This window comes from Prinia subflava, chromosome 2 (assembly GCF_021018805.1).
Source record: "Prinia subflava isolate CZ2003 ecotype Zambia chromosome 2, Cam_Psub_1.2, whole genome shotgun sequence".
Classification (NCBI taxonomy): Eukaryota; Metazoa; Chordata; class Aves; order Passeriformes; family Cisticolidae; genus Prinia; species Prinia subflava.
In genome coordinates this window covers 35600277-35622936 of record NC_086248.1, presented here as the reverse complement: position 1 = coordinate 35622936, position 22660 = coordinate 35600277, and the positions used below count along the sequence as shown (strand labels likewise).

The following is a 22660-nucleotide window of genomic DNA, read 5'->3' as shown; positions in this document are numbered from 1 at the left end:
TTACAGAAAATACCACGTTTAGAGGACACAGGCAAACCTAGAGGCTATAACCTCACCTTTAGTGTTTTCTTCCTCTCACTTGTGGCATCCAGCTTTTCTGTTTAACCCCACTCTTTTTTTTCTAAAGGAACTAAAGTTTTAATGATTTAGAATGAATCAGTTTATAATTTACCTGCAGAAGGAAGTTCCTATGGTCTTTTCTAAAACCAATTAGGACTGCCCTGAAACTAATCTTATACAGAAAGACAAGATGTCAAAGAAGTTTCATAAATTTTCCTGATTACAATTCCATTGCAAGTGCCAAAAATATTCTTTTAGTGTTATCCTTACCTCTGAATTAATTACTTTAATCAGGAAGAAAATGTGATAAACAGTCTTAGTTAACACAGAAAGTTGACGACATCTCTCTAGATACACTTGAATAGAAGGCTCTACCCTTTGCTGCAGTTTACTCCAGAAAAGAGTCAGTTCCCTAGAACAAGAGAACAACATTTCAGGGCCATCAATGCAACCACTATTCTGATAACAAGAAATGCAAGGCTAAGAATAGTTTCCATTTTGTCTTTGGGAAAGGAAAAAGACTGAAATTTATTCACACCTTATCTTTTATTAAAATACATCCACTATTAAATATCTAAATTTCAAAATTATGACAATGACTCAGTTCCAGGAGGACAGTTCAGAATAAAACCAGGATTACCACAATTTATGCTACATAATTTACTCATTATGTGGTCTTAAAAAAAGAAAAGTCTTGCACAGTAGTTTACTATTCACAGACTGGAACTGTTTATTTCTGAACTTTTAGTAATTACTAATGCCTACAGAAGATGGGCTTTTCTCTGCTGTAGGTACACGTTTTCTAAAGCTGCTCTGCTTTAAGAGCTGAATGTGATTGTGATTTTGCAAGAAATTAGCCCCCAAAGCCAAACAGTATCACGGTATCTACATTATCTCACTTGTTCATTCCTCCTCAGGTACAAATAGCCAAGAGCACCTAGTGCCTTGTGGAATGCTGTAAATGCCAAACTTTAGCAGAAATCTCTTAAAGCAAAAGTCCACATTAGCAGTTTTCTCCAGCTGCTGCACGTAAAATGGAGGTGCACAAACAAACCAAGTTCTTCAGGAATAACACAGGTTTGCTAGTTAGCAGAAGGAAATTCAAACCCTAACAGCTCAAATATCTGCCAACAAAGACCAGTTATTTGTGCTCACATTAATGAAAGCAAGCCCTAAACAATAAGTATCTTCATCTAGCTTATTACTGTGGTTATAGTAGTAGTAAAGAGCTTCTTCCTAAGTTTGTTAGAAAAAGAAACACCGTGTTATTACAGGACAGAAAGAACAGTACTTACTCATTAAATGCTGACATAATGCTGATCAGTTGCCTGCAGGTATTAAATTGCTTATTTCTATGGAAAAATTATTAACCACCTATTGGTATTTGCCTCATCATACAGACAGCCTTCAAATTCCTGTAATGGATGCTTATCTCACAAAATCCATTTCTTTTTCAGCTTTCCAAGAGTCTTGTCTCCTTCCTGTTTAGCTCACCATTTTTATCAGCTAAAGAAAGTTAACTTATGGCTAAAGTATCTTCTCCAGACTAAGGTTTTGTTCTTAGATAGAAAACAAGATTCAAACTCACCAGGCACAGTACATCTCCCCTTGCTGCAGCTGGCGAGATAGAAATGCTGCACATAGAATTAGAGCACTTTTTTCATCTCCATCAGATTCAAGGTTACAGATCATTTCTAGAGCATCTTTGCAATCTACTTCTGCAATCTAGAAGGGAAGAAAGAGAAGAAGAACAAGACTAAGAAAGTGGTTGCATTTTCAGACACAGTCACATTAGCCTTTGCAAGACAGTAATTCAGAACTTTAATTTAACAGTCAGATAGAGATGAGCTTGAAAGCAAATCAGTACACTTCTAGACAGTGTCAAAACGTGTTACAGCACCAGAAAAACTGTTTTATTAAAGTGAACATAAACTTGTTTCTTAGACATATGACTTATTTGTATCTAGTGTCCTAGTCACCAAAGAATTTTGAAGTACATTAATTATTCATATATATCACATATATATGATAACAGTGATATAAAGACTTATAATTTTACATTGCAGCTTAACACAAAAAAGAAAATTACTTGTAATTCTAATCCAGTTTACTTGTCACTGATGCCACTACTGCTTTAATACAGTGAGCTGAGTGGGTTCAACATGAATGTTCTAGTACTTTTTAAAAAAATCAAAGATAAGAAGAAAAGGAAAGCTGTACAGTGAGAGGCAAGTCATCTGAATGCTGTTCTAGAAGAACACTACAATCTGTACAATATAAATTATTTGTCAAGTACCAATGGAAGTACTTAGTTTTGTGGCAAATCAAAGGAAAAATCACAGTTGCCCAGCATTAGACAGCTGTATCAGTACTGAAACAGTGCATTTGCTGTAACAACTACTGTCTAATTCAATTCTCAGTAGACTGGTTTGATTACATCAATTAGTGCATCCGGCAGGACGTGCTGGTATTTACTCTTTGACACCAGCAGTTGAAGAATAGCTTGACTATGACAACAGCACTGTTGGTAGTCTCTCTTGAGAAATCACAAGACCACCCAAAGCAAGAAGCAGAAGTGCTCACCCAAACACCCAGCTGGTCCGGCACTCTGGGTAAGGCAGCAGCACAGCTGGGTTGGGCACCACGGTATCCAGCAATCAAACTACAATTTTGAATAGTACAACTACTTATTTTCACATCTCTAAATCGAAACTTTGTAGATATACTAACATCCCTCCACTGAATGTCATCTGAGGTTTGGTAACTTCATCAACGTCATCCTCTAAAGAAAACAGCATTTCTTAACATGGAACAGTATAGATGTAAAAGCAATTTAAACAGAAGGTCTGCTTTGCTCAGTGCCCCATCTCAGATGATTAGGGATTATCATTTTAATTGATAATCAGGGATTATCAATTAAAAGCCGAAAGAAGAATATGGTGAACTGAACTTATAATAAGGGAACTTTCTTTTAATTAAAAGCTTTTCCAGCCTCTCATACTTTCTAAAGGACCCTAAAAAGGTTTGTATAGGTCCAGTTGATGCCTTAAGTTTTAGCTTTCATATTGTTCAGATTCTGTGATGCCTAGGTGTGTAGTTCTGAGCCTCATATTAAGTGTTAGCTCTCTTCACAAGGTAGGTAGACAAAACAATCCTTTTCCCGCTTGAGACCAAGGACAACTGTTACAAGTTTCAGGCCCAAAAAAGCATGAACAATTGAGAGCTGAGGGGAGAGAACAAGGAGGATGGAACTTCATAACCTGAAACTATAACTGGACCATTAACCCCAATATGCAAATGGATCAAAATGTATAAAAGTGTGAAACCTCGTGACTGGTTGTCCATCTTGTTACCATTGTGGATCCATCTTGAGTGTAGCCCTGGCCAGGCTCTTGGTACTGCCCAAGGTGTATCCTTAAAGGCCTTTTAATAAATATCTACTTTATTATCTTAGCTCTGTCTAGTCTCTGTTCTAGCCTTCTCAGGGCATCACAGCCATCAAGTTTGTCAGTCTAGCATTTCACATACTGCAGGTCTGAACTCTTCACATTATTGAAGGAAACCATTAGACTAATCCAAGCTGAAAATTTGTTTAAATGTTACTTTCCTGCCTAGTCTGAATGGATATAAAAATTTCCACAGATAATACACTTTTTTACACTTCTTTTTTTACTATTTTCTTCCTGTTCTTACACTACAAAATGACAGTCCTCGGTTCCTATGTCCATCTTGATGTGTTAAAGCTTATCTGCCTTCTCTTGGTAATACACAATCTTTCCAAAATGGTTAGCAATACCGTGAACAGTGCTGCAGCTGAAGCTGCTAATCTAAGCAATCCAAAGCTCAGAAATACCTGAATTAGGTTCTCTCTGATAACCCAGTTTGAACTTATTTGTACGTTATGACATCCAAGAAACAAGGCTAAGCCATTCCTTTTTTGCAGGGGATTCACAGTTCATTCACTGAACCAGCCCATTCTGTGTTGGGGCTGAATAATGAAGGAAGCCTGTTTGTATGGTCATAAATTCTGAGTTCCATTGTGTGTCCCCAGCAAAGGTAAGATTGCTCTGTCACAGCCCCTCCTGAGCCTGTTCTGACAGGGTCTGCCACAGCCAAAGCCGGGAGACTGATCCAATTCTACTGAGTAGCTGAAGAACATGCTCAGTGAGAAGCTGTCATCTGAGAATTTCATCTGTATCTAGGGTAGGAAAGTTTTCCAGCTATAATCAATGCACAAGTCTTATCCCTTTAGGTTCAATTCCAATATGCTTAATATTTACCATAAAAAGATGACATCAACAAAAAGACAGCAGAGACATTGGCAGACAAGAAAAGTGACATTTGCAGTTAGTTTTCCTTCATGAAGGAAAAAGGCTCAGCTAAAACTTTGGAGTGGGATGAGAAATGAAGATCCTACCTGAAAGAATGCAAAAGAGCAAAGCTGCCATCTCTTCTCTGACTTCTGTATTTAAATTAGAAGGATTTCATATTACAAACCAGATCAAAGATCTGATTTCACCTTCAACTGCACCCAGGCATTTGGTGAAGTTACACTTATTCTCTGAACTGCAAGCAGCATCCTAAGTGCCCCATTCTATGTATTAGGTATTCACAAGAAGAAATATAGTTAAAATAATAAGAGTCTATTAATGAGATCTGAGGCAGAGTTTTAAAATACTTCAAGCAAAATCAAACACAAAGTTGTGGCACAGACAGAAAATGCTTATTAATGACTTAATAATACACTTCCATGAGTGTTTTGAATCATTACTACTCAGCTTAAAAGTGACTTGAATGAAAAGAAAAAAAAAGACCAAAAATATTTTAGAATCGTATTTTAAAATAAAAACCTCTTCTACAGAACACCAGCTCACGATTAGTGATTTTACTATCATTAAAGAAAAGAATCTTCATTATTTACTTACTTCTTCCATTAGCCTTTCATTTGGTGACCCTGAACAAAGACAGACCAAGTATGTTTGTTTGAAATTGCCTTTTGCACTGATTTCTGGATGGTCAGAGCAGAGTTTTGCCAGGGCAGTAGCTTGCGTTAATTGCTTTGTTTTCATTAGGTGCTTAATACGCATATCCAGCAGGACCGGGCCTTCTGACAGCAAAAATTCATTCACTAAAAAAAAAAAAAAAAAAAAAAAAAAAAAAAAAAAAAAAAAAAAAGAAAGCCAAAACATTATATGCATGTTACAGAGTTAACAGACTGCAGTTACTCAATCATGGTTGACCCCTAAAATTTACACAAATCAAAACAGATACAAAAGATATGAGGCAAAGATGAGGAAAAAGCTTCTTGGTGAACTGCACTTCTTTATCACAAAGATTCTCTGTCACAGACCTTTTATACACTTGCAGGTTTTAATTCATTCTAATTTATTGGCTAAACAGCTGCACACAAAACAGACTGTAAGACCATATAAATATTAAAATATTTAGATGTCATTTAATTACAGTTCTACAGAAAGACAACACCAAGCCACTACTCTCACATCCTTTGTACGCTTGTGCTACGCCTTTGCTAACAGTTGCCTTTGAAAGGTCTTGCTATTGAAGGATATATGTAACAAGTACAGGAGTTTCTGAACCTGTTTTTATTGGTGTGAAATGTTTCGTGCTATACACCCACAGAGTACAGTCAAACACTTTATAGCTCTTCAGCCAAAAGAGTTTACTTATTTGAAAAAAGGGGCTTATCTCGTATACGTTTGACTGTGCATAGCCTAAAACTCAAAAGAGTCTGGTATTGAACTGAACTTTTCAAATATGCTCCCACCAGAGCCAAACACTGTAGTCTACACTAACAACCCAACTCCATGTGCCTCAATGGAAGGCATAAGAATCCTACAAAAAGGTGGAACACAGGTTTATGTTCCAATTCTTAAAAACACATCTCTGGTCTAATCCACATCTTCAAGATCAAAATTGTTTCAGCTTTGAAGCATGAGGTTTAGTATTACCTCTAGAACATTTAAAGTCAATTATTAAGACTAGACACACAGACAATCAATTCTTTTTAATCCTTTTAACATCAACCTCTCCCTGTTTCCACAATGTAGATACATACTGCAAAAAACACAACAACTTGGTTTTCAACTGCCCTCACCTTCACTTCATAACACATTCTCACATCTTTTAAAAACAGCAGACTTTTTCTACTGGTTTTTGTTTATTTTGTGAAAACCAGCATGTTCATTTTATGCTTTCGGTATTAGGAGTAAAATCTTGATCTTTTCTAAATGAGATTTTTTTTCAGCCTTTGAGTATTCCCAAAATCTTCTGGTCATCTGCAGTGCTCACTTTGACCCATCTTGATAGGAACTTTCATCATATTCCTTTTAACTTCCTCATCCTGAATCATGTTGCCCATTCATTTAATTTATATTTTCTTGACTTTTGAAGTCCTGTTTCGACTTGATGAAATATTTTCAACACGTAAAAAATTAATTCTCTCTGTAATACTTAAGCAATTAAAATATGAAACATGGTTTGCTAAAAAAAAAGAAACCTATTCTCATTTTATTCTTTGCTTTTTCCCATACTATTTAGTTTGATTCACTTCTGGTTTTATTTCATGGTTTTTCACTCTTCTAGACCGTTATACGGAACATTACTAAAAGTCCATCTTGAAACTGAAATCAGGTCAACCGCTTTCTTTAACACTTTGGTGCACAAGACTTTAATGCAGAAAATTCTGCCTTTTGCAGAAATCGGGCCTCTTACACCCCATCATTATCTTTCACGCATTTTCAGATTTATGGTTGAATTACCATTTCAACCAACTTCTCAGTTATTTGTTCACATCCTTGTAGCCTGTTACAAATGAGCAGCAATAGCTAACTGATGTGTAAGAATACTCAAATCAAATGAGCTCCTTCCTCCTCTCCCCATGGCAATGAACCTATGACCAGATTTGTATTTATGCAGGAGCAAAGGAAAACCAGAGCACGCCAACAGACAATGGGTAGACAGTAAACATGTTTTCTATTTATTAGGGGACATTCTAAGCAGCAGATAAATGTTCCTTTAATGTCATTACCACTGCATTAGAGAAGATGTTCATACTCCTGCCAACCCACAAATGACCCTGTGACTAACCACATCCAATAGTCTAGCCTTGCTCTTCCTCTACCAGGTACCAATAATCCCGTCACCCACAACATTTAGTCCTGGATAGTATGCTTGGAATAGCATTGGAACATTTTACCTTATTTCTGTAACAAGATACAGGAAGACCTTAGACTTTAAGATAAGATTGGTAACCCAAGATGCTTCACTCTGATTTATTACTATAATTACTGCATTTAATATTGTAAACATTATCTTTTACATGCTAGTTCTCAGTAATCCCCTTTCTTTAGCATTTACTGCTTCAGCCAGCCTACTTGCATAAAGCATCAGCACATTTTCTGTTATCTTCTCAACAAGACACAGGAAGACATCAGGGTTAGAGTTACATATTAACTCTTAAGCCTTATTCTAATCCCAGTGATTATAACCATTATGTTTAACATCTGAAAGCTCATTCAAAACATGAACTTTAATTACATTTGTTTTGTAACTGAACTAAAGCTGATGTTTTAAGACAAAAACCAGAGCTGGGGTTACAGGACAAAGTTTATGGTGAGGAACAGTCTTAATGAGATTTTGAGGTTATTGAGGAAGATTTTATTTTTTTAAATATTTGGTAAATATATTTTATCGCACAATGTCAATTTCAAAAGTTATTGTGGACAAATTGCTAGTCTACCATAATAATTCTAATTCTTAAAAATGCTTTGAGACCCAAGTGCTTTTGTAGAACAAATCACTTAACCTCTATGAGTGTAAACCCTGACATATTTAATGGGAACAATTACTGGAAAAATTATTAAATGTCATTTTTGTGCAATGCTCCCTCATCCCTTAAAATTCACAAACATGTTTGTGCAAGGCACGTGCAAAATTCATATAAAATTACACAACATGAATGAAAATGAAGATGTGCAGGTAACATCTGACAGGTGGTACTACAATCTACTAAGTCTAGCAAATTAACTTGGACAGACTGGGGTCTAACCTTTTAGACAGTTTCCCTGTTATTCCCTTGAATCCCATAGCTGGCATGTCAGGTCCTACTACCAAGTGATTCCACGCCAAGTTCACAAGAAGGACTATGAACTTTTATTACAAGTATTGCTCATATCATACATGGATTAAACCAGAGAAAACGTAACCCAGGTTAGCAGCACACAACAGGAATAAAGGTCCAGGCATTAACAGGTTCTCTGTGGAAGACAGTCCAGATTAATGCCACGTTTTAGCTAACTAGACTTGAAGAGCACAAAGGATATTTACCTTACAAAGCACACATAATCCTACTATGAGACCCCTCATCAAGTGTAGGGTAGTACAGATTAATCTACTTTACATCTTACCAACCTTGCTTTGGCCAAGGAAGATAAAGTCAGGAGGTGAATATACACATGGACAACCCATCTCCAAGAACTTCAGTTGCTAGTCAGGAAACTAATGTATTGGGTTTGGCTGGGGTAAAGTTAATTTTCTTCACAGTGGCTGGTACAGGGCTGTGTTTAGGATTTGTGCTGAACACAGTGCTGAAGATGTGGAGATGTTTTTGTTATTGCTAGGTGGGGCTTGCACAGAGCCAAGGCCTTTTCTTGATTTTTGTACTGCCAGGCTGGGAGGGGGCTGGGGGTGCTTGGGAGGAGACACAGCCGAGACAGGCAACCCCAGCTGACCAAAGGGACATTCCAGACCATGGAACATCATGCTCAGTATATACGGGGGGATGAAGGAGGAAAGGGAGGACATTTGCAGTGATGGCATTTGCCTTCCCAAATCACTGTTAGGTGTGGTGGGGCCCTCCTGCTCTCTTGGAGAGGCTGAACACCTGCTCACCCATGGGAAGCAGGGAATTCATTCCTTGCTTTGCCTGTGTGTGTGGTTTCTGCTCTCCCTATGAAACTGTCCTTATCTCAACTTGTGAGATTTCTACCTTTACCCTTCCGATTCTCTCCCTGATGCTGCTGGTGGAGGAATGAGAGAGTGGCTGAATCGAGCTTGGCTGCTAGCTGGGGTTGAGCCACGACACCTCTTTGGTCATCTTCAAGTGTTAGTCCACATGTGCATTCACACTATGGGTGACTCTGAATTGACTTGATCCTTTCCCTATCTGCTCAGAGCTGGGACTCAGAATCCTTCATGCAAACAACATCTCAGCACAATTCTGCTGAATGCAGCATCAGTCCTGGATGCTTCTGTGGTGGCACAGCGTCTGAAGAAAGGGTAGAAGAAGTTCCAGATTTTTGCTTTGAATATACATAAGATGGAAACACTATTTTTTTTTTCCTCTCAAAGCTGAGGCTGCTGGTATCATTAAACTTCTGGTGACAGGTGAAATAGTTCCATGTTGCCTGTTACATTGTGCCTGTTATCCACCTTGACAATCTCTGGACAGTAATGGTTGTATCCAGATACTCTTTTCAGTGAGATATTCTTTAGATGCCTCCCTACTACATTTAAACTTATGAACAATGCAAGAACCCAACTCTTGGCATTCAGGTTTAAATTTCTAAGGATAATTAGAATTAGATACCAAAAAAAGCAGCCTGCCTTTTAGTAGGGTTATCAAATATCCTTTTCCTCTAGACAGCTCCTCCACTCAGTATCAGCTTAGGAGATACCAATGACAGCTTTGAAGGATTATACCATCACTACAAGAAAATTATAACCTCGAGGATGGAAAAGCAAGTCCCTGGTGAAGAGCACAAGCCATACTGACAGAAATTGAGGATGGGAGTGTAGTGTTTCAACATTGCATAGGCTATGGCATAACCCCAAACACTTTGGTGTACTGCAACTTGCAGTCTTTGGCACACTGAGAAATACAGCTGCACAGACAGCCACACAAAAATCACGAAATTTAATTTTCAGCTGTCATTAATTCAGATCAGCTTCAACTGTAGATTAATATCAGTCCTGATCCCACATTAAGCTATCTGGTAGTTCAGGAGGAGGCCAGTAAGCCAAAAGACTGACTATGATGTAAGAAAATTAAGACAACATTACTAAGGTTTCCTTCTGTAACCAATTAATGAAGTGGAGAAATGTGGAAGACTCCTCTCTCCAAATACAAGTGCTTCTTGCTATCATATGCAATCTTGAGAAAAAAAGAAGTGATGCAGGTGAAACCTGAAGTAATAGCAGGTTCAGTCACCATGCAAATGCAATGCAATGCAATGCAATGCAATGTCTGATAGTGCAGGAGCTGCTCCCATAGGATTTTTGCAAGAAATTCCTTAAGGACATTAAAGTTAGCTCTCCTGAAGTCCATGGTCACAGTCTTACTTTTTGCCCTGTGTCCTCCTCATCCAATACTGAGCTCATGAGCAAGTTCTTAAAAAGACTCAAATATAAGGCAATTAAATATTACTTAAACCTCTCTCTTACAAGTACCTTACTCTTACAATGGCTGCAGGGTGGTTGAGAGGAAGCTATTAAAGGAGTACTCTCTGGGACTCTGAGGACTACATACAAATCCAAAGTCTATACTAGGTGTATAATAAGTAATTAAAAGAAGCAACAAAACGCAAATCTTGTGGAAGAGTAAGCCCAACTTCTGTATAAGAAAAAAATGAAAGTCACATTATACATTTAATGGACTTATCCAAGGGAGCTGTGGTAATTTGAATAAAAGGAGATCCAATTTATTTTCCAAAGGCATTCAAACAAGTCCATTAAATCCCTAAAGATACCAAGCTCTCTTGGCAGTAAAAAGGAGATCTTTGTACAGATAAATTATCAATCAGTAGAAGAAGAAAAAAAAAAACCCAAACAAACTCTCAGTGGGTTTCCATAGAATCTGTATCAGGGAAAGCTTATGTCCAACACTTTTATAAACCTTTGGAAAAGGGCCAACAACCATGACAAAATATGCTGACAAAAGCAGGGTAGTAAAAACATGCCAACAGTCCATTACACAGCATAACATAAAATTAAAATGTTGATAAAATCCCCAAAATTATTTTCATGGAGGGAAAAAATACAAGCCTAACTGTACATACAGGCATGATAGGGGAAAATTCTAACACACAAATAAGTTAATCCTCAAGACAATGTCTTGTTTTGTTCTGATTTAAGAAAACATTGGTTCAATGCTCAAGAAGCAAGGCTATGAAAGGAATATTATTATTATATAGTAAATATTATGAAAGGAATGCTGAAGGAAGCAGAAAATCATATTGACTGCTGAATAAACTTTTGATTCCCCACACAGGGAATGGGACAGCAAAGCTTGAAGACATATAAAGACACTACAGAAGAGAGAAGATGAGAGATATTGTATGAGTCTATTGAATCAGGTCATATGATGCAGTCATTAAAAGACACAAGAATAGGTAACTTTTTAATAGACAGAAAATATCATATGAAATAAGCAGGCACTAGGCTAAAAGGAAGCAGACAGTAAGAGGAACTACTTACTAGTTCTTACATCACTTGATATAAGAACTGTGCAACTCCACCACAGATGCTTGTGTGTGACATTTTATACAGATTCTAAAACCATTTAGGCAAAGAATCAAAAAAACAACTAAGATTTATTCACACAAGAATACCACTTCTAAATTGCAATCACCAAAAGAAATATAAAATGTCAGGGCACTATCCTTGTAAGCCTCTGCTGATCATATATTCTTCCCTTTGCAACTACTGTTAGCCATTCTCAGAACTCAGGTCTAAATGAATCTTCAGTAAAGGTCCTCTTGGCATTCATAACTGAGTAAATGACATTCTTATTTAAAAAAATGCATGTAGTTTTTATTATCTGGGTTTATGTCAAATAAATTTTGCCTACTAGTATTGAACTTACACCATCATAAATTAGCCTATATGTAAACTCCCTTCACATGGCTAATAAAGAAAATGGCAAGAGAATTTGAGACGTGATTATGTTTTATGCAAAATACCAACATTTAACTATTTTTATGTTACCATGAACATACTGTCTTAATTCAGAAAATGCTACATGCATATTTATTTATATAGCTTATAAATTATCACAAACTATATTGAACTAAAAACTTTCATAGATCATAATAAAATTTCAATGTATCATAAAAATGAAGTATATTTTATCCCAACTGTAACTTTAAATTTTACCTTTATCTGGGTCCAGCTGTTCCTGGGACAGAATAGCACACAATACTGGGTTCTTCCACACTCCCTTCTCTTGTGTAAGTGTTGTTAAAATGTGCAGTTCCTGGCTGCCATTTTCCATCAAGTTTTTATGAGCCACCTGAATAATACATTTTACAAAACAAGGTATTGTTTAAAAAAGACATAAATAATGTGCCTTTCATACTCCTTTATACCTTATGTTATCAAATTAACACCTTACCAGCTAGGCAGTTAAATGTATAACAAAACAATTTTAACATTCGGCCTATATAGGTTTTCCTTCTGCCTCTGTTGCCTGAGATATAAGCTGAGAAACTGAAAAAACTGACTGCCTCAAACTCACCTTGAGATTTATTAACAGGACTACTTCTGAAATTTCTGAAACTAAATTTTGAAATAGGTCTCTCTTTTAAAAATGGATCAACAATTTCTCTAGTCCACATATTGTTCTGGTACCAGGTGCCTAAACTTTATCTTCTCAAACTCTTCAGCAGCTCAATTTCTATGTACTGGAGACACTAAAAAAGTATTTTTATAACGTTGAAAGATTTTAGCTGTTAAGATCTCACTGCATGGTTCTATGCAAATACAATGAAACAAGCTAGAGTCTTAAAATCAATTAAATATTTTCCACTGCACTTATGTACTAGAATAAATTCTATGAGCAGAGGTATACTTGGGAGTAAACTAAATACTTCCAAAAATCTGGCTTAGAGTAGCAATGCGCAACTTACACTGGTCCTCTACAAACAAACAAGAAATGGCTATTTTCTTTCTGGAATTTTCTTCTGGAAATTTTTGTTTTACTTTTCCACCTGCTCTTAAGGCTGTGGAACCCCTCAACACCAAACATTCTTCAGAATTGATTTATATAAGGCAATTACTAGTTAAAATTCACTCTAAAATAATCAGTCTTTCATCTTCCTATGTTATTTAGGCTGGGAACCCTGAGGTAACTGCATCTGGTCTTTTCCTTATTATTCTTTTCTCCTCTCCCCTCATTTCTTTTTTTAGAAACTGTAGACTGGACGTCCCACTATGTATTTCTGATAAATACTGAGAAGCAAAACTTGTTCCAACACCCTTCTTTAATGCAGTGCTCTAACCTTAACCAGCCGGTGATCTGTGAGAGGTCTAACAGCCCTCCAGTATCAACTGGCCTTTCATTCATAAGTTTCAAATATACAACCATATACAGTAAAGAATGACTTATATAATAATATTTAACTTCTAGGAGTATTAATAGTTAACTATATTTTAAAGCATGAATATTCTTTCAATAATCTGTGAATATTTTTCCTCCACAGCTGCTGCATGCAGACAAATGATATCACCTTCAGCAATTCCTGCAGAGTATATAGGTTTTCCAGCTGAAAGCCTTGCTCCTTGCAGACATGCAACAGACTCAATATTCTAGGTTTCAAAATCAATCTGAAAAGCTATTAAGTCTTTATTTCATTAACTAAACTCACCTGTACAAAAGCCTGAAATTCTTCCCATTTATTTTCAGGTAAGTCCAGAGGCAGACACAGTAGAAGTTCAATACAGCTTCTGGAAGTCAAAAAGGTGTATTATTTGAGGCAATTTTTGATGTTGAAATTGTATAATCAACAATTCTTTATTCTAATATCAAAACAGTTGTTTGAAACACCAGCCATGAAACAATTTGGTTTCCTTGAACACAAAGAAAAAGAGGTCATGAACACTCTTGCAGAAACTGTAAAAGCAAGTTCTCTAAAAGACACCATAAAAAAAAAATCATTGATTCCAACCCTGTAAAAGAATGTGCAAATTGATGCACTTTCAGATAGTATGCAGATCAGTAATGGCAAAGTGTTTGAAGCCAGGAATGTTGGCTTGTCCTAGGTCAGGAATCCTTCTTGCCTCAATTCCAACAACCAGATATTCTCCCTTACATACAGCATGCACCATGAGGAAGGCAGGTGCTGAAAACTGGACTGGGAAAACATTTAGGCAAAGAAAAGTTAATACCATACAGACTGGGTTTAGTAACCAAAAAACTGTACTCACAGTGCTAAACGTTCAAGCACAAAGGCTACGTTTTCACACTCAGAGGTAAGGTAAGGTCGTGCTTTAACATAACTTCGGATGGCCACTGTGTACACCTCCAGCAGAGGCAGAGGATCTTCTGATGTCTTCCACTTTTCTGCATATTCCAACAAAGTCTGCTCAGGAAAAGGAAAAATGAATCAAAACTCAGGAACAAATGTAAGTTTAATTTTTGTATTTCTCAGTAGTAGATCTTCTTAATATGAATTACATATTCTCAAAGCATACTTTTTTCCTTAAAATTTACTGTTTCATTAACAACTGACACTTAAGACTCCACACACAATCATTCTCTGATCATATAAAAACGTTATGACTGACACTTCCTCCCTGTGGTAACATCATATGATTCATTTTACATTCCTATTTTGCAAATACAGAAGCCTGAAGAGCATATCCTAGTTAAGGGAGTGAAAACTCATTTTTAGACATTCAGTCTCTACACTTCAGCTTCTAAAGCAAGTAAACTTGAAAGTATTAGTCTTTATTTTAACTTCTCTACTTCCAGGAACAGTTTTACTTTTCTCCTGCCTTGCCACCATGAAGATACAGGTATCTGCAGGACATTGCTTTTTACATGGCTCTGAAAGGAATATGTTCTATGCATTTGAAAGACACCATTTGTACATCAAAAACTTCTTAGTAAAAAAATTGCTTTCCTACTTGCCACACTAATACCTACAAACAGTGATTTCAAACTAAAACTCATGAGAGTGATGAAATAAACACCACAAATCAAAGTGCAGAAGACTTCTACTCATTTCAGTCAAGGCCAGGGGACTCAGACACACATTCAGACAGAGTAGATAGTAAGGTTCTCCAGTCAACATCCCAATCACATTCCCCACGGATGTCTCCTATCTTGCTTAGAGTAACTTGATGGATTGCAAACTAATTCCTACACCACGACAGCTTGCATGGAGTCCGTCATATTACAATGACCAATTTTGCTGTTTGCTCCTTGAGGGGCATAACACGCAGAAAGCTGAGACTAAGAGACAGCAGTTTTGGTTGTCTGATGCCCTGCTGAAAGCAGGGACATTAAAAGATATTATATGGAGAAATGTGTTGATGGAGCCGTGTGTATTCTGAAGAACAGAGACTCTACAGCCTTTTTGGGCAATCTGTTTCTGAGTGTTTAGAATCCCATTTATTAGGATTTTCCTCCACCAGTACCTAGAGAAGCAGTCCCACACATTTTCAAGAGGGATTAATCCCCCTCAAACTGGTGCTAGTACAGCTGAGGGTGTAGCAGGTGCTCAGCCAGGGCACACTGGAGCTGCTCAGAACAGCTGGGCTGGTGTCCCAGAGCTGGTCCCACACCTCTACCGGTGCATGGGGCTACTCCCTCCCTCCCCCAGCTTTGTGCTTACCTTAGCCAAACTACGTGTCAGTGTCCCCCTGGATGCTGAGCTCCCTCCCTACAGTCTTCTCTGACCTCCCTTAGCTTGCTTGCTCCCACCAAACCACTGCCATCCACAAGGTGTTGAAGATGTGCTCTGTCTCCTCACTCAGTTACCAATAAAGAAGGTGACAGAATATTTGCTCCAGGACTGAGCTTTGATAGGAAGCCACAAGTAGCCAGCTGCCATCTGGACTTTGTATTACTAAGTCTTTGGGACCCACCTTCAGCCAGTGGACTATTTCACAGATTTGTCTATAAGAATACCATGGGAGATGAAATACTAGGACCTGCTGATGTCTGGCAGAAAAACATCTGCTGCTAACCCCTTGTCTGCAGAACCACCTACTTCACAGAAGGAAATCAGGTTTGTTGATGTGAAAGCATGTTACAGAACTCATTCTGTCAAGGACATTTAGCAAAAGTCACAGTTCTCCTTTTTATTAGGGTCAGCTGTAATTAAACTTATTTTGACAATATTGTTTCAATTCTGACAAGGCTTTCCTGGTAAGGAAGATCAGACCCCTCTGAGTAACAAAGGTCTTTTGCTACAGAGCCCCACATAACTGAATAAGAAACAGAACAAAGTGATTCTCAACTCATTTAACATCAAATGTTGAAATTTTAATTTTTAACATGTTACTACAACTATCTAAAAGAACTTGCTATGTTTGGGATACAATGCAACTCAAATGATAAAATGGAACTTGGTGCAAGTTTATGTATCAGAAAGTAAAAAAACCAAATGTTAAGTATTGTGGAAAGGCAAGCCCATATTAAAAAAAAAGAGAAAAACTAAATTAGGTTTATTTCTGTCTTCAAATCTGCTAAGCTAAGCTTGAGTTAAATTCATCATTGTCTGTCTCTGTTAGCTGTCGGTATTGAGTTAGCCAGTGGCAATATTAGGAACTTACTTAAAATTATTGTATTTGGCAATATCCAAATAAATCCTCTCAATAAAAAATGTCAATTATACTGAACTGAATCAGAAATCTGTTTCATGTGGTCATTTGCAATTACAATACCATCACCAGGTATTGTATTGCTCACCCAAAACAAGGACCCAAAGGTATCTCATTCAAGGACATAACAGGTAAGAAATACGCAAGTTTTGGCAAAGTGCTGCATTAAAGCCTGGTTCGGTTTTAAAATGGTTTTAAAGGAGATCTTGCTACAAAATCAATATGTAAAGAAGTTACATACTCTATCTCTCTCCTGCAGCAGAAGATGCTTCTGAGTATCTAATGCTTCCTAGTGGAACCTTAAACCTGACTGGAATATTGTCTGTTTTACTCTAACACTCAATTTGATGCTTTCCTAAGAGCAGCAAAAAAGCACCACAGATCATAGGAGAGAAATCAAGCAAGAGCAAAGCAGAGCTGAAGCATGAAGGAAAAAACAGAGGACTGGATAAACAAGCTAACAATATTAGCAAACACTATTTCAGCATCACTTGGCAACTTTGCTCAATGCACTAGAATAATCATATCAGCACAAAGCAGTTGCCTTCAAAGAATCTTGAAAGAAACTCCAGCAAAAAGCTTCCCTTTGCCCTAATACCCTCAGAAATACTATGAATTCCATTACTGACCTATCACGTGCGACAAGGATGCTAGTGGCTAAACAGCAAAGCTGAAGAAAAAACACCCCAGGAAAATACACTTTATATTCTTCACTTTTTGGGTCTTGGAGCAATGCTTTGGATGGCAAAGGCAATAACTCTTCCCTTTGTCCAGCCGATGTAATGTAGTCACATTAAAAGAGTGAACAGCATAACCTTCAGTTTATATGAATGCCACAGACCTGTAAAAGTAACCTTCTCTTCTCAAATTCTTGTTAAGAATTCACTGGAGCAACCAAGACTGCACCTTTCATGGTATAGCACTTGCAGAAAATTTAAAATAAAAAGTACAGTGATATGATCCTTTTTCCTTATGGAGTAAACCTTTTCTTCTTTTAAGTGCTTTGGAATGACTTGCATTTTTGTACTGGAGAAAACACCATACAATTGCTATTTTTTAAAAGAGTATTGCAGCTTAACCAATTTCACACTTGCTTAAAAGACAATTCTCCCTGTAAAGGGAAAATGTGAAAACAAGCTGCTGGTGAGACTGAATGAAAGCGGGACAAACATGGTAATTTGAAATTCAGCATAGCTTAGTGTTCATGTTGATTCATAGATATGCTGGGAAAATCTTTTGCATTAGTTTGGAATGCTACTTAGACAATTAGCTTTGCAGTTGGAAATAAATAGTTAAAACTAACACTGTCACCCGAAATTACTTTCCTTTCTGATTAATTTGAAAAAAATGTACTTCTCTTTTTAGACTAAATATATATTAAAAAAACCCCAAACTAAACCACAACCTCCCAAGTGGTAGCTAACATAGAAGACCAAGGCAGTAACAGCATAAAACCATTCAGTTTTACCTAGCTTTTATCCAGACTGCCCAAACTTGCTACAACTGGTCTGGAAGCCAAATAGCCAAATCTGGCCAAGTAATTTCTGTCAGTGAGGTAAGTTGATATTTAGGAAGTTGATCTATGAAGTCATGAACCCTCTTAACTTGAAACACCATGTTATTAGTTAATGTAAATTTCTTTTGAATGTGTCCCACGTAGTTTTACTCGTCTCTTCAAAAGACCACAAGAAACAAGATTAATGCAAACTCTGGCAAATGAAGGACATTTCCGACTTGGCTACCAAGGCAGGACAATGTATCCTGGAAGTGTCTCAAAGTGTTGAGGACAAGGAGGAAGAAGAAGGGGTACGAAAAAAGGAGGAGGCAGGAAGATATAACTAAACAATGGTCATCTCTAAGTGTGACTGAAGAGTATCCAGAATATTCTCACCTGCTGTTGCAAAGATGAGAACCTAAGAAGACACTGACAGTCTCAGTAGAGACACACTGATTCATAACATGACAAGTGATCACTGAGACCTGTAACAACCAGATCAGGAGATCTCAAGTTTTGTAGTAGGTGGTCAGCACACTAAAGAAACTCCAGCTAGGTGGTATCACCATCCAATCTGCACATGGGGGATACTGAAGACTGCTGACCCATTACCACAGAACCCAACTGGAATTCTCCCAGATAAATAGAAATTTCACAGAAATACCATGTAGTCATTTAACATCAGAAAACTGGATGAGAGAAGAACTATAAAAGCACTTGCAGAAATGATGACAGTACAATGAAGACCACTACAATCCACATTCAAATTATTAAGAATAAACTGAAGCAAATAAAATCGCATTTTTAAGAGATGCAATTCAGCAGCAGTTAGTCAAAATAGAAATAATCAACAGATTGGCAAATTCTCAGAATACAGCATCTAAAAAAATGTATTCTGAGTGTTGGTAACCTGTTACTATCATCTTTTAAAAGCGGCAAACACACTGTAAAAAGCAAGAGAAGTTTGCACTACAACATACTGGCACTAATTTCAGCACTAAACAGTGCTGTTTTTATCTCATATATATAGATCAGCCACTTCCAAGCCATTACATGAACTATATTAAGTATTTACACCCACCACACCCTTCAAAAATATTCGTTAGTATGACAGATTTCCTTGTCTGGATGTCTCTAAACTATACAGCACTGCCATTATACAAAGAAAATCAAATTCATTCTGCTTTGCTTAATGAATCAGTGTTGTGCTCTGCTTACAACCATAAAAAGAAAGAATTTTACCCCCAGCCTTGGGCCTCATTATTTATCTCCCTAGTCGGACATGCTTGTTAATCAAGCCAAGTACTGTATTCTGAGCACAGCAGCAAAAGTTTTGTTCCTCTGAGACTGAAATAGGCATTTTATTTTAGCAGCAGCTTACACAGTCAAGAATCCTCCAAAAGCATAATAATCTTGACCTGTACAATAAAAATAAGTATGTACTATACCTGTGATTTAAACTGTGGAAAATGTATAGCCACAGGTAACATTCAGACAGTTTTCAATCTTTATCAGAACCCTTGCAAGAATGTTGCTGTAGCAACCCACCCACCAGAGGATGCTTTACTGAGCAATCTCTTTCGCTAAAACCAGCCCTACAACATAAAAGCAGTGCTAAAGTATGTTTCATATTAAAAGGCAGCATTATTTACTGTTCACAGGAGTTACACATATATGGTCCACATCTACATGTTTCTTCAGCTCTGAAGAACAGATTCTTACCCTGAACACACCTGAATAAGGGTAAACTTACCTAGATTTATGTAAGGACATGCCTGGAACTGTCATTTTCATTCCCTGCAACACCCAAAGGACTAAGAGGCTGGGAAAGTGACAGACAGTGGTCACACAGGTAACCTGCACCTCTGCAACAACTCCAAAACTTTTATTTCAGTGAGTTTCTTCAAGCACATCCACAGAGGAGAAAAGTCCAAACAAGCCTGACACAATTATATTATGTGGAGATGAATCTTAGCGAGCTGCACACAAAGAGCAGCTGAAGGAATTCCCTCCAAGAAATAAACTCCACAGTGGCAGAAGCAGCAAAGCAATGACCGAGCTCCACACACACAGGCAGGTGCAGAGCTACAGCACTTCTCAGTGAGCTCACTCTGCCACTTGCTGTTCACATGGAGCATTCTCACAGAGGCAGGGCTCCCCTTGACACAACAACATCTCTCACTCCCCCAGTACCTGCCAACAACCGATACAACAGAGCAGCTGCTTTCAGAGGAACCACCAAGGGCCTGATTGAAGAAGAGGTCAAACTTTATTTAAAGGTGGTGAAGAATGCTCCAGTTCTGCTAGCACCAACAGAAATTTCAAACAAGAGTGAGGGTTCCAGTCAAGAAAGGGTAACCGAAGAAAAGCAGTGAAGCAAGTCTCCCACATGAATCATGCACAAGATTTAAGAATATTTTTCTTGGCTTAAGATTTGTCCCTGTAAAGGTGACAGGTATGTTCTAGTAACTAGAGCCACTCACAGCTTGTATCACTAGACGATGGATCATGAAGAAATGAAAATGAATTAGATATCCTGAGTTTGGTGCCATCATAGAGGAAGATGCACAGAGATGCTGTACACTGTAATGAGCCTGATAATATAACCACTTGAGTCAAATCAAGTTCCACTGACTGCTCTGAACTTGTTTAGAATTGGATGCTTAGGATTAAAGGGACTGAAAGGAAGAAGACAAATATCACAATTTAATCCAGACTAAGTGTCCCTCAGGACTTCATCTTGGGACCAATGCTTTTCAATATCTTCATCCATGAACCAGACACTGAGATCAACTGCACCCTCAGCAAGTTTGCAGATGATTCAAAACTGAATGGGGTAGTTGACAAAACAGAAGAAAAGGACACTATCCAGAGGGACTTGGACAAGCTTGAGAACTGGGTCTACAAGAATATCATGAAGTTCAACTGACAGAGGACACACGACTGACACCAAGAATGGTTTCAAGCGTCAGCACTTCATTATTCCCCAGTACCACCTTTTATACCCTTCTCACATGCATAACACCTGTGTGTCCTTTTACCCTTTTGTGACTGGTCAATACACATAAACATTCCATGCTTCTTTTTCCTTCAATGCTGTTTACCTGTCTTATACAGCTGCAACTTATCAGGGGCAAGACTGCCTGCAGCACTATCGCTACTCCTTTACAATCCGTTCTCCCACATTCAACAAATCTGAGTGCACGGTGCTGCATCTGGGTCAAGGTAACCCAAGATGTGAGTACAAACTGGGAGAACTCATTGAGAGCAGCCCTTAGGAAAAGGACTTGGTTGTTCTCATGGATAAAAAGCTGAATGTAAGCCAGTAAGGTGTGCTCACAGCCCAGAGAGCCAACTGCGTCCTGGGCTGCATCAAAAGAGGGGCAGCGGGCTGGTCAAGGGAAGGGATTCTCCCCCTCTACCCTGTCCTTGTTGGACCCGAGCTGGAGTGCTGCATCCAGCTCTGCAGTCCTCAGAACAAGTCAGACACGGGCCTGGTTTAGGAGGTCCAGAGGAGGCCACAGAGATGATCAGAGGAATGGAGCAGCACTCCTATGAAAAATGGCTGAGAGAGCAGAGGTTGATCTCTCTCTTCACAAAAGAAAAGACTTTAGAGAGACCTCACTGTGGCCTTCCAGTACCTTAAGGGGAGCTCATAAAAAGGAGAGGGTGAGAAATTTTGTGTGGGCGGATAACAACAGGACAAGGGGCCATGGTTTTAACTGAAAGCAAGTGAGTTTAGATTAGATGTTAAAAGAAATTCTTTACTCAGAAGATAATGAAGCTGGATGTCTCATCCCAGGCACTGCTCAAGGCCAGCCTGGATGGGTCCAGTGCAACCTGATCTAGTGAATGGCATCCCTGTACGTGGCCTGGAACTAGATGATCTTTAAGGTCCCTTCCAACCCAAACCATTCTATGACTTGATGAATTTTGCACAATCAGGTTCCTCAGGTGGTCATGAACCTGACCTTCACTGAAGAGTAATTTTCATCTCCCAGTCCTTGACTTATGGTGAGACTATATTTACAGTATCTTCCTCCTCCCCAGAAGATAATAGCCTAGAGAAATTAAAAAGCAGGGGAAGAGATATAAATAACCATGATTTCTTTCAGTATTTGAATATCTGAATTGAAAATATGAAGTTTGTCTGTTTACGCCTGCAAGTTTAATAAGGAAAGTTCTCACACTATTATTCCTGCCAAAGGTAGTTCAAAAACATCAATTGCCAAAATCTTTAGTTTTCCTTTTCCAAAACGTACACGAAAAAGTGTTTCTTGTCCAAATCATACATCGTTTTTCAAATGCTCTGAAAAGCAGACAAATCTTAATTTAGCTTGTAATGACAGAGATGCACACATCACAATGAATTAAGTCAATGGTCAGTCCATAACCTGAAAGACAAGGTCTTACTTTTTTTGAAGGAATAAATCACCTTACTATTATCTGACAATAAGACATGCGGAATGAGATATAATTTAA

General features: G+C 37.9%; 1 protein-coding gene across 1 annotated transcript in view; it reads right to left on the bottom strand.

The window, feature by feature from the left end:
• The window catches only part of ZNF292 (zinc finger protein 292), a 51323-nt gene that overhangs the window by 9514 nt on the left and 19149 nt on the right, over positions 1–22660 (bottom strand). The window contains exons 2-7 of the mRNA XM_063389608.1: positions 14281–14435; positions 13722–13800; positions 12232–12367; positions 4986–5188; positions 1649–1785; positions 331–472 (exon numbers count right to left, since the gene is read on the bottom strand). Coding sequence (XP_063245678.1) covers positions 331–472; positions 1649–1785; positions 4986–5188; positions 12232–12367; positions 13722–13800; positions 14281–14435 — 852 coding nt within the window. The remainder of the gene's footprint in view (positions 1–330; positions 473–1648; positions 1786–4985; positions 5189–12231; positions 12368–13721; positions 13801–14280; positions 14436–22660) is intronic.